The sequence below is a fragment of the Aquarana catesbeiana genome, linkage group LG02, assembly GCF_042186555.1.
Source record: "Aquarana catesbeiana isolate 2022-GZ linkage group LG02, ASM4218655v1, whole genome shotgun sequence".
Taxonomy (NCBI): domain Eukaryota; kingdom Metazoa; phylum Chordata; class Amphibia; order Anura; family Ranidae; genus Aquarana; species Aquarana catesbeiana.
In genome coordinates, this window is record NC_133325.1 from 654,765,034 (window position 1) to 654,778,381 (window position 13,348).

At 41.7% G+C, this 13,348-nt stretch overlaps 1 protein-coding gene across 4 annotated transcripts in view; it reads right to left on the bottom strand.

Annotated features, from left to right (window-relative positions):
* METTL27 (methyltransferase like 27) overlaps positions 1–13,348 on the bottom strand; it is an 89,975-nt gene that overhangs the window by 32,187 nt on the left and 44,440 nt on the right. For all 4 annotated transcript variants that reach the window (XM_073616557.1, XM_073616559.1, XM_073616558.1 and 1 more), the window contains exon 2: positions 4,982–5,156. In XM_073616557.1, coding sequence (XP_073472658.1) covers positions 4,982–5,101 — 120 coding nt within the window. In that variant the 5' untranslated portion in view covers positions 5,102–5,156. The remainder of the gene's footprint in view (positions 1–4,981; positions 5,157–13,348) is intronic.

Here is a 13,348-nt window from a genome sequence, read left to right on the forward strand (position 1 = left end):
AGTCTGCCATGGAGTCCATCAGGAAAGGAAAATTACGGTAAGTATTTGATAATAAATTCTCAATTTTTCAGCATCTTCAAGCTTTTATCAAAGTTAGAGCATTTTTACAGCTGAAAAACTCCTCTTAAAACTCAAAACCCAATTCTGTTTTTTTTTTCCAGCCAGAAAATGGCCCTGCAAAAAAACACTGATAACAGCCTATTTGTGCATGGACACATAGGATAACATGTCTGAAGCCAAAAACAGCAGCTGTAAAAATGTCTGGTGTGCATGAGGCCTAAAAAAATTATCAAAAATGATACACAAATCAGCAGGTGGATCAAGCCTGCCTTTTAGTTACACAAAGCTACAGGTTTTCATTGTCAACCATTATGACTTTCTAGACACTTGCATCCTAACAACCAATGACGTCATCAGTTAATAAGGAAGATGTCTGTTGCCTCCACAGACATTAGGTGACTGATGGAGAGAAATTGACGGAGAAGAGAAACATTGGAATACTAGTCAGTACCAGTGTGCAAAAGTGTATTTGCTTTGGAAGAATAACTCATCTATAACGTTAGGTGTCCTACGTGTGGATGTTGCTGCATTGTGTAAAGCTATTAGAATAGTTTTTTACATTTTAGAATGGAGTGCCTCGAGACTGTCCATAATTTTAAAGGGTGCCTCGACTGGTTCCAAGTAATTTTCTAGCAAAAAATTCTGATATTAACTGTAAGAAACAAGTGTCAGAAAAAGGTTTAGACTTTAAGTGGTTAAACTTCCTGCATATTCACACAGAAGTTTTATGCCTTTTATCTAAGATGGAAGAGTTACAATGTTGTTAAAATCTTGGCAGACTGGCAGAGTAAGCAGAGAATTCTCTATACTTGTTACATGAAAGAATTGACTCCGCAATATAGATCGTCGGGGGGGGGGTGAATTCAGATCACGATCTTTTAACAATTGTGCAGCTCTACCAGATTGTATGATTTTCGTTTGATCAGTACAGTTTTCGTCCGAAAAAAATCAGGAGAACAAGACTATGCATGCTTGGAAATGAAAGAATACATCACAATACAATACATTTCATCACTTCCGAAAAAACTTCACTTCACTTCATTCTGCCGTATGAAAAATTTTCGTAAGCTGAGTAACCTCTTCATTTTCGATATGAGACTATCATGAAAAAACAGACAATCATTTGTCCGATATTCTCATTGTGTATACGGGCCTTTAGGCTACTCTCACGCGGGTGCAGAAGCATTGTCCCTGGATGTACACCCTTTGCACCAAGAGTCAGTCAAAGGCTGTATTCACAAGTAACCAACTGAACGAGTGATTACAGTACATGCCAACAGCAGCGGGTTCCAGCCATTGATTTGGACAGTGCAGTGTGTAGCTCTGCTGGCAGGAACTGAGGGAAAGGCTGCTTTGGAGCTAGATATATTTACTTTGCTAGGACCTGTGGATTTGGGGTGCCAGATGAAAATGGCTGTGCAGGAAGCCAGTAATATGCTGTGCCCAAAGGATGGTAATGAAGCTCCTATTCACGTAAAAAAACGGGACTGATAGCAGACCAAATGCATATTGTTTTAATTATGGCGGTAACCACCATAAGGGAGGCATAAAGCTGTGGCCTACACAAGGCAAATAATGCAGATGCTGTTACAAACTTAACCACTTTGCTAAATGTTGCCATTCCACGCCAAGTACATCTGTTCATAGCTTAAAGCAGGCAGATCAGGACCCTGATGACATGCAGATTTATGCAATCTGGAAGGATCAGACACGTTTTAAACTCTGTCACTGTGTAGTCGCTAATGTCAAAATTCTGCTGCTATTAGACACAGAAACAATCGTTTCCATTTTGAAAACAGCAACTTATGACCATCATTTTCATCTCTAACACTGATTACTCCAACAGCAATACCCAGATTTCAGTGTTGGGTAAGGTAACACTACATCACACACCAAAACAAGCACTTGCGAAGTTCTGTATTTTATACCACTGAAACTGAAGCCAACCTATTAGGACAAGACTTGTTTCATGCAAAAGGATTTAAAGTTCTGATCAGACAGATGCTCAAATATTCTTGATAGACAATGTGTGTAAAGAAAGATCCCCACAAGTCTTTACTGGTCGCATTCACAAATTTTCTCATAACGCATCGCTGAACCCTCAGATATCTAGTGATACAGGCCCCCTTATCAGTTTGAGCTGCGGTCAAGGGAGAGCTGCAAAAAAGGAATACCCGGTGTAACAATTTACTTGGTTGATATGCTTATCCATGCACTCTCTTTGGAGGAACATAATTCAATATTTATTTAAAGTGATACTAAACACACAGGGGTTGATTTACTAAAGGCCAGGGCTTGTTTTACAGCAGGAACGCGGGGGGACGCAGTTCAGGCACCTCCAGCATTGAAAGTATCTAATGGCAAGGGGTGCTGGGGTGTACTGGAGGGTCTATTGATGCTGGATTCTGGGGGATCTATCTTTGCTGGAGGGGATCTATTTTTGCAGAGGGGTCTATTGTTGCCAGTGGGGGATCTATTGTTGCTGGGGGGAAATTATTGCTGAAAGGGATCTACTGTTGGAGGGATCTATTGTTGCTGGCTGCTGGAGGGTCTATTCATGCTGGCTGTTGGGAGTCTATTGTTGCTGGGGGGGTCTATTGGGGAGGGGGGGTTCTATTGTTGCTTAGCACTACAAAATGATACTTGGCTCTGTAGTTTCTAAAAGGGGCGGTACTGGGAGGTGGGTAGGGGGTGGAACCTAGGAACAGTGCTGAGAGGTGAGCAGGGGGCGTAGCCAGTGGTGTATTTAAGTTTTGTGCTGCCCTAGGCCTGACTAAACCCATGCACCCCTAATTCAAATATGACCCACCCCTTCTTGTCAAGGCCACACCCCTTTGAGTTTAAGTCCCGCCCTGTCATCCGTAAAACACATACCTTCCCTTTTAGGCTCCATCTTAGAGCTCCACCTCTTCCTCTCTCTACATTAAAAGTGGGTACCAAGTGTAGCCTCATCACTGCCCTTCAGCGCAGCCTCACCGGTGCCCATCAGCGCAGCCTCACCGGTGCCCATCAATGCAGCCTCACCGGTGCCCATCAATGCAGCCTCACCGGTGCCCATCAATGCAGCCTCACCGGTGCCCATCAATGCAGCCTCACCGGTGCCCATCAATGCAGCCTCACCGGTGCCCATCAATGCAGCCTCACCGGTGCCCACCAATGCAGTCTCACTGGTGCCCATCAATGCAGCCTCACCAGTGCCCATCAGGGCAGTCTCGCCAGTACACATCAGCACAGCCTCACCAGTGCCCATCAGCGCAGCTTCAACAGTACCCGTCAATGCAGCCTCATCGGTGCCTGTCAATGCAGCCTCATCAATGCCTATCAATGCAGCCTCATTAGTGCAGGTTATCAGTGGCCATCAGTGCAGCCTCATCAGTGCCCATCACTGTAGCAAATCAGTGCAGCTTAAGAGTGCCGCCTAATCAGTGGCAATCAGTGCAGCCTTAACCTCTTTAGAGCCCTTTAACACTGAAAGCGCCCGGGCGTCATCGGTAAAGTGGCGCTATTTTTAGCGCCGATTTACCGTCGTTTTAGCGGCGCTATTCAGCCGATAGCAGGGCAGTTTTAACCCTCTCTAGCGGCTGAAAAGGGGTTAAATCCGCCGGCAAAGCGGCGCTGCGGGTCGTTTTAATCCTTTTTTCGGCCGCTAGAGGGAGTTAAAAGCACCCTCCTAGCGGCCAAAAACCCCTGCAAAAATGACGGTAGATTGCTGCTAAAAATATTGGCGTTTTAACAGCGATGGCGCCAACACCCCAGTGTGAAAGGGATTTTAGTGAAAGTTCATGTACTGCAAAGTTTGCAGTACATGAACTTTCACGGAAGGTGGACTGTTTAATGAGTTTGTAGCAAAGGATCACTTTATTGCAGCATCATGATCTGTAAATTCATTTCCATATTGAGCACAGATTAGCTGCAATAAAGTGATCCCATGCATGTGCTCAATAGAAGAGTAATAGTAATGTACTTTACTTTACCTGCTGTCCTGGCTAGAGGGTAGGGGGTCCCCTCGTGCTTCTCTCTCTCTCCTCCTCCTTCTCGTCCTGTCAGACAGACCCCGCCCCTGGCTGGGGAGACGAGCGATGCAAGAAAGCTGAACGGAGGAGGGTAGAGGGCGGAGCTTTAGGCTCCACCCCCGCCCGTCCAAATTACATGCAGTCAGACACCGGCCGCTTATGGGGACGCGAGTAGCTTCCCCCACGGCAAAGAACGCCATCGCACCACAGCAAACCCTGCATTTGTGTGGGAGAAGGCCGCGGGACCCTGAGGCGGGTGGGGGGGTGAGGCAGCTGTTTCGCCGCCCCCCCGCAAAGTGCCGCCCTAGGCCTAGGCCTTGTTGGCCTAGGCCTAAATACAGCACTGGGCGTAGCCCTGCTAAAGGCAAATAGACTGTGCACTTTCCAAAGTGCAGCTGCACTCTGCAAGTGCAGTTGCTCCAGAGCTTAGAAAATGAGGTAAAGCTTCACTTTGCAAATAATACCCAATCGCGTGCAAGAATTAAAAAAAAAAGCATTTTTGCTTGCACATGATTGGATAATGGAAGTCCGCAGAGCTTCTGATCATTTACAAAGCTAGATGTTTAAGCCCTTCCCAGTGCCATTAGTACAGTGACAGCACATATTTTTAGCACTGATCACTGTATTAGTGTCACTGGTTCACGCAAAGTGTCAAAATTGTCTGGTTGTCTGGCGCAATATCGCAGTCCTGTTATAAGTTGCTGATCACCACTATTGCTAGTATAGAAAATATAAATAAATAAAAATTCCCTAAATATATCCCATAGTTTATAGATGCTATAATGTTCACGTTAACCAATCAACATGCACACACACATACACACATACATACATACATACATACATACATAGAGATATATACATATATATAAAATGGTATTGAGGGTATACATTTTTGTAGTTTTTACCTCTTCATACTGGGGGGCCCATTGGTTGTAGAACTGCAGTTTTTCAGCTGGGGAACAATCCTTGTGAGCTGAGGCAACCTTATTTCTCACTTGTTGAAGGCTCTTCGTTTTTGATTCCATGTTATAAGTCAGGGTTATACAAACATGGGTGTGGCTTGCATGTGGATTTTACCACCTAAAATAAAAAAAAAGGAGAAATGTGACGCATGCATACATTTGTTATATAAAATATTAAAATTATCTTTTTTTTCTCATTAATATTAGGCATCTTCACATGATCAAAAGACAACTGATAAATCCACCAGACTAAGGATTTCCTTGCTTGACTGCAGAGAAGCATAGAAAGATTGAGTAAAGGTGTGTGCTTGTTCTAGGCCAAAAGAATGTTGTGATGAAAAGTCCTTGAGTGGAAATTAATAAAAGGAACAGCCTCTTATGAGGCTACCATAAGGCCATTGACCTTCATTGAGAAATTCATTGAGGGATGTCTTTTTAATTTTAAGGGTTGAGGATTTGATTTGAGGGAGACAAGTTTCTTTGCCAGAAGGAAGATATTTTATTGGGGTGGGTCTATAATGAGTAAAAATAAAATATACCTGTGCTCAAATCCCAAAAGCCTCTACATGTATATAATCCATCAGGTGCGAAAGGGGCGTGACCACATTTAACAGTAAACATTTTTGGATGAACCCTCTACACACTGCTATATACCCTTTCTAGCAAATTTTGCAATATAAAAACAGGGATTTTTAGCTCACATACTTTGCAAATCACGTTTAAGCTGGCCAACTGCATCAAAGTAATCCCTCTCTGGCCAGTCCCTATTCTGCTCTGCATAATGCAACATTATGCAAAAATATACCTGTGCTCAAATCCCAATAGGTTCTATGTATATGTACAGTGCATTGAGAAAGTATTCATACCCCTTGAAATTTTCCACATTTTGTGATCTTACAACCAAAAACGTAAATGTATTTTATGTGATAGACCAACACAAAGTGGCACATAATTATGAAGTGGAAGAAAAAATGATAAATGGTTTTGCACATTTTTTACAAATAAATATGTGAAAAGAGTGACGTGCATTTGTATTCAGCCCCTTTTACTCTGATACCCCTAAATAAAATCTAGTGGAACCAATTGCCTTCAGAAGTTGCCTAATTAGTAAATAGCATCCACCTGTGTGTAATTTAATCTCAGTATAAATACAGTTGTTCCGTGAAGCCCTCAGAGGTTTGTTATATAACCTTTCTGAACAAACAGCATTATGAAGGCCAAGGAACACACCAGACAGGTCAGAGATAAAGTTGTGGAGAAGTTTCAAGCAGGGTTAGGTTATAAAAAAATAACCCAAGCTTTGAACATCTCATAGAGCACTGTTCAATCCATCATCCGAAAATGGAAAGAGTATGGCACATCTGAAAACCTACCAAGACATGCCCGTCCACATAAACTGACAGGCTTGGCAAGGAGAGGATTAATCAGAGAAGCAGCCAAGAGCCCCATGGTAACTCTGGAGGAGCTGCAGAGATCCACAGCTCAGGTGGGAGAATCGGTCCACAGGACAACTATTAGTCATGCACTCCACAAATCTGGCCTTTATGAAAGAATGGCAATAAAAAAAGCCATTGTTGAAAGAAAGCCATAAGAAGTCCTGTTTGCAGTTTGCGAGAAGCCATGTGGGGGACACAGCAAACACGTGGAAGAAGGTGCTCTGGTCAGATGAGACCAAAGTTGAACTTTTTGGCCTAAAAGCAAAACACTATGTATGGCAAAAAACTAACAATGCACATCACCCTGAACAGACCATCCCCACCGTGAAACATGGTGGTGGCAGCATCATGTTGTGGGGATGTTTTTCTTCAGCAGGGACAGGGAAGTTGGTCAGAGTTGATGAGAAGATGGATGGAGCCAAATACAGGGCAATCTTAGAAGAAAACCTGTTATGCCGCGTACACACGAGCGGAATTTAAGTTGGAAAAATCTTGGATGGTTTTCCCAAAGGAATTCCGCTCAAGCTTGGCTTGCATACACACGGTCACACAAAAGTTCGTTGAACTTTCGACCGTGAAGAACGCTGTGACGTACAACACTATGACAAGGCGAGAAAATTAAGTTCAATGTTTCCGAGCATGCGTCGAATTGTTTCCGAGCTTCGTAGGAATTTTGCACGTTGGAATTGGTACAGACAATTGGAATTTCAGATTGGAACTTTTTCCAACTGAAAAATTGAGAACATGTTCCCAATCTTTTGCTGGCTGGAATTCCGCCAGCAAAAGTCAGATGGAGCATACACACGGTCCCATTTTCGGACCAAAAGCTCTCATCGGACTTTTGCTGGCAGAATTTCCGCTCGTGTGTACGGGGCATAAGAGTCTGCAAAAGACTTGAGACTGGGGTGGAGGTTCACCTAAACGACCCTAAACATACAGCCAGAGCTACTGTACAATGGAATAATTTAGATAAAAGCATATTTATGTGTTAGAATGGCCCAGTTAAAGTCCAGACCTAAATCCAATTGAGAATCTGTGGCAAGACTTGAAAAATCACAGATGCTTTCCATCCAATCTGACAGAACTTGAGCTATTTTGCAAAGAAGAATGGGCAAACATGTCACTCTCTAAATGTGCAAAGCTGGTAGAGACATCCTCATAAAGAATTGCAGCAAAAGGTGGTTATACAAAGTAATGACTTAGGGGGGCTGAATACAATTGCACGCCACATGTTTCACATTTTTACTTGAATTACAAAATATTTGGAAAACCATTTATCATTTTCCTTCCACTTCACAATTATGTGGCACTTTGTGTTGGTCTATCACATAAAACCCCAATTAAATACATTTACGTTTTTGGTTGTAAGATAACAAATTGTGGAAAATTTCAAGGGGTATGAATACTTTTTCAAGGCACTGTATATAATCCATCAGGTACTAAAGTGATGTGACCACATGTTAACGCTAAAAATTATGGATGAACCCTGATTTTGGTACTCTGAACAGGTTTGAAAAGAATCCCTTGAATCTGTCCTCCTGAAATAACTATTCCCTGAGACAAAATCGCCGTAGCTGTACACTCGTGGACGGGCGTGCGCCACCGGCATTGCACGCTCGAGCCTGCTGCACACTGCGGGAGCATACAAGCGGGTCAGGCGGACTCAATGTCCCCCGGCGACCCGCGATTGTCTATAACAGAGGCAGAACAGAGAACTGCCTTTGTAAACAAAGGAGATTCCCTGTTCTGACAGGTGACATGACCAGGAACAGTGATCTCTGTCATGTCCCTGGCAGCCCATCCCTACAGTTAGAACACACCTAGGGAACGCATTTTACCCCTTTGATCGCCCCATAGTGTTAACCCCTTATCTGCCAGTGACATTTACACAGTAATCAGTGGCTATTTATAGCACTGATCGCTGTATAAATGTCAATGGTCCCAAAAAAAGTGTCAAAACTGTCCGGTCTGCCGCAATGTCGCAGTCCCACTAAAAATCGCAGCTCGCCGCCATTACTAGTAAAAAAAAATTAAAATAATAAAAATGCCACAAATCTATCCCCTATTTTGTAGACGCTATAACTTTCAATATATGCCTATTGCGATTTTTTTTTACCTATAATATGTAGAAGAAAATATATCGGCCTAAATGAATAAATTTGTTTTTTTTTTATATATTTTTTTGGATATCTATTATAGTAAAAAGTAAAACAATTAAGGTGATCAAATACCACCAAAAGAAAGCTCTATTTATGGGAAAAAAGGACGTCAATATTGTCTGATAAAGCGACACAGTGCCTTATTGCAAAAAGATGGCCTGGTCATTAAGGGGGCAAATCCTTCTGGTGCTGAAGGATTGAAAAGGCCCAAAAAGGGAGGCTTCTTATGTGGAAAAACAATTCTTCTTCCTGCGCATCATCAAAAACAAGTGCAGCTTTCAAAAAGCATACCGGTGAGGCAGCTTCAGCTGTCCAGGCTTTTAGCCATATGATTTTGCACATATGGACAAAAATAAATCATTGCAGAAATGTGTGTTATGTCTTGTTCTAGGGCATCAGCACAAAAAAATAGGGCGGAAGACAATGTTTGTAAGTCCCCTTCAGTCCACCTGCCCTCATCTATCCATCAGAATGCATGTGCCTCCACTGTGGGGACACTCATAGTTTAGTGTTAGGACCACAGATTACAGGGTGCCGTGACGGGCTCTGTGGTTTACGCATGCATTTGCAAATGTGTGCAGACTAAACCCCTGTTTCTAACGCATACTGTTAGACAGGTTGATTTGGTTGTCTGCGAGCTGGTTGGTAAGTAGGCTTGGGTTTTTCCTGGGCATTCCCCAGGCTTTGTTGTTAAATGTTTGTAAGTCATTCTTCTGATTATCCATTGCCCTAGTCCAGCAAAGCTTTTGCCAGTGTCCATTACCTGAAGGTAACAGCCTATAACCCAGGGTCTATGAAATCCATCCTGTGTCCTGCACTTGTCGATTAGGATATTATTTTTCTACATGGCTATGTCAAAGATCCCTTTGTAAGCAGTGTGGATAACGTACTGTACATTGTACTGCCATATGTTTACTTACAGCAAAACTATCATTAGTGTGGCCATTTGCATATTAGTACCCCAGCAAAAAGTAATATTTGTATGAATACTTATATTGACATACTGGCTTTTGATCTCTCCAGTGCACAGTTACAACCACTTAGCTTAGGCCAGCTCTAGAGTGACCAAGGCTGCATTCTGGGCAGGAACACATTATGACTTAATGTATAAGATAGACATTAAACTAGCAATGTGCTGTAATCCATATAGTGATACCAGGCTCTTATGTTGCCATTGCATATGATGCTGTCAAGAGTTAGTGACAAACATTCCCCTTAGTAAACATGTGCTTGCAATTTACACAGCAAAGTACAAAAGCATTATAGGGAATAAAAAGTTAGAAGTTTATCAGGGTGAAACACAAACACATGTGGACTCAAGCACATTAACCATTTTGTAGCGCACATATTACATCCCCAATTTAAAAAGAGTTGTGTAAAATCCACTTAAAAACGGAAAGAAATTTACAAATCTCACAAACCCATATTTTATTCACAATAAAAAATAGAAAATCTATTAAATGTTTAAACCGAGAAAATGTACCATTTTAAGAAAAAAAAAAAAGTACATTTTTAAATTGATGGCAGCAAGACATCTCAAAAAAGTTGAGACAGGTAAGTAAGTGTAAAGCCTCGTACACACGATTGGCCTTTCCGATGGGAAATGTTTGATGATAGGCTGTTGGGGGTAAATCCGACCGTGTGTATGCTCCATCGGATAATTGTTGTTGGATTTTCCGAGGACAAATGTTGGCTAGCATGTTTTAAAATTTTTCGCAAACAAATGTGTGTTGTCAGATTTTCCGAGCGTGTGTACACAAGTCCGTCAGACAAAAGTCCAAAGTACAAACACACATGCTCGGAAGCAAGGACGAGCCAGAAGCGGTTGGCCTTGTAAACTAGCATTCGTAATGGGGAATTAACATTCGTGACGTGGCAAATTATGAAATCTCAAAATGCAGTGCACATTCTATTCTTTAATGGGATAATAATGAAGCTGCTTTGCTGGTGATACTGATGGAGTTATTGCAAACAAATTTTCAAAGGTTGTTATTCTTTTTTCTTTTTTTTTTGGGCAAGTTACCACAACACCATTATCCCGTAGTTTTTAAGATCAAAGATACAACTATGTTGGTGTCCCTTGTCAATTTTACATTGTATTTTTTTAAATGTAACTGCCTACTCCCAAACTGTCATTTGAAGTAAAACACATAGCCAAGTATTATTCTACACATTTTTTTTTTGTGCGTTAAAAAAGAAAAACAAAATTAGATATGCTATCTGCCAAAAGAACTTAACCAAAAAGTGTATTCTATGCATCCAAAAATATAGAAAATATACCAAATCAAATCATTATTCAACCAAAAAAAATAATGCCAAAGCAATAACTCCTAGGCCAGTAATAAATAACACGTTATCTCCTCCAATTCCGCAACATGTCTGGTTGATGAACGCCCGTTAAGAAATGAACTGAAAAGTGCGAAATGAAAAGCGCAAATCAACACTTACCAAACTTCTACTAGTATGAAATTAGCAGAAGGAGCCCAAAGGGTGGTGCTAAAGAGCTGAAAAACAATGTAGTACGTCATTATGTTCGTATTTGTTGGTCAACAATTGTGTGCCGTGTGTATGCAAGACAAGTTTGGGCCAACGCCCTTCGGACAAAAGTCCACGGTTTTGTTGGCCAACAATCTGATCGTGTGTACGAGGCTTTATAGAAATTTTCCAACTAATTTGGGTAATTGACAACAGGTCAGTAATATGATTGGGTATAAAAAGATGATCTAAAGCCCCTTTCACAGGGCCATTCTGATCAGGTCTGTCTGTCAGTCTTTCAGGTGGACCTGATCGGAAGGGACCATTCATCCATATGGATAGGCGGGTGCAAACGATGTAGATTTTACACAGCGTTCCAACTTTTTTGGAATTGGGGTTGTAAAGGAAACATTTGCCCTTAGGGCCTGCGCTAACAGAGCTCCACAAAGCACTTAAACCAGAATTGCATAATTTTTCTAACGCACTGCACCACAGCACACAGTTGGCTCACATCTGTTTGTTATAGGGCACAAAACAAGTGCATTGCACTGTATCAAGTGCTTTGGGGTGCCAAAATGATTAGTACCACAATGCATCATGCTGTGTTTCATATGTTACTATGTGTTACAGAAGTCCTCCTGTCAGAAATCTTGTGTTGTAATGGCTAGACAATGCAGTCACTTGAGCAGCAAGTAAAGAAGGCCAGAATGCAAGATTATACATGTGCCCTGCTGTACTTTCCAATTATACATACTTAACAAATGCTTGGAGGATGATGCCTTAGTGGAATGTGAGCCATCACTTCAACCTTGTAAGTCAAGCAGCCAAATGACATTTGGGGTATTATTTACGAAAGGCAAATCCACTTTGCACTACAAGTGCACTGCAAGCGAAAGTGCAGTCGCTGTAGATCTGAGGGGAAGATCTGAAATTAGGGGAGGCTCTGCTGCTTTTATAATCCAATTGTGTGCAAGCTAAAATGCTGTTTTTTATTTTCCTTGCATGTCCCCCTTAGATCTACAGCGACTGAACTTTCATGTGCTCTTTCAGTGCACTTGCAGTGCACTTGTAGTGCAAAGTGGATTTGCCTTTCATAAAAAAAAACCCCATTGTGTTTTATTAGGTCTCTTCACTCAGTACCACTGCTGGCTATATTGAGTACATGCATATCAATATAGGTTCCTTCATATCACATTCCCACACCCATAACCTGTATTTTGGCCCCATATGTAGGATTATTAGCATGCATTTCTTTCCAGTTATGAATCTTTAAATTGGACTTGGGAGTGTAATATTCATATTTTCCTAAAATCATGAAGAAAGATTATTACATTTAAACAATTGCTGAGGAATGGCTCTACCATGCCAGCTCTTTCGTGTCAGCTGCACTAATGCAGAACATTCTCATAGTTTTAGATGGAATTTGGATATTTTCACTACAACACAAAAGAATGAAAAACGCCTTCATAGTGACTGCTGGTGGCTGTAGCGCAGTCCTGGCTGGGACACTGGTTTTGCTGATTTGCCAAAGGTGCGGTCTCTCAAACAGAAAAAAAATATATGACTTTCTATAAAATCTTTTCTCCAAACTTTTAAAAAAATTGTAAAATGAGTTTTCAATCATTAAACAGTTCATATATAATAAGAAAGAGAAATAAACTGACACGTAATCCTCATATTAAATACTTTTATGGCTGAATTATATTTCACACCAGCAGTTAAACCTCTGTGGCAAGACAAAATGAATACTCCCTCTGGTGGAGAACACGTGCACCAGGCAGCAGTGACACGGACCAGAGTCAATAATGTGATGTAAAAGCTCTTAGATAGTCATGGTGTATAAGCCTAAAAAGCTGGATGAGGCATACAAGCAACATCATTTGCTATGTGCAACAAGTCCCAATAGCCTATTACAGCTTAACATATCTGAAATTAAGCCTTGATCCTCAGAGCAGACTCTGTGTCAGATTTGCTAAGAATCCAATGGTGATTTCAATCCGCTAGGGCAGTGGTTCTCAACTCCAGTCCTCAGGGCCCCCCAACAGGCCAGGTTTGCAAGATAGCTGAAATACATCACAGGTGATATCACTTGCTGCTCAGTGATTGCAGTATTCTAGTCTGCAACTCCCCAAGGTAATACTTAAAATCTGGCCTGTTGGTGGGTCCCGAGGACTGGAGTTGAGAACCACTGCGCTAGGGTATCACTGCTCAACACAACAGAGAGGAAAAGCTTTGTATAT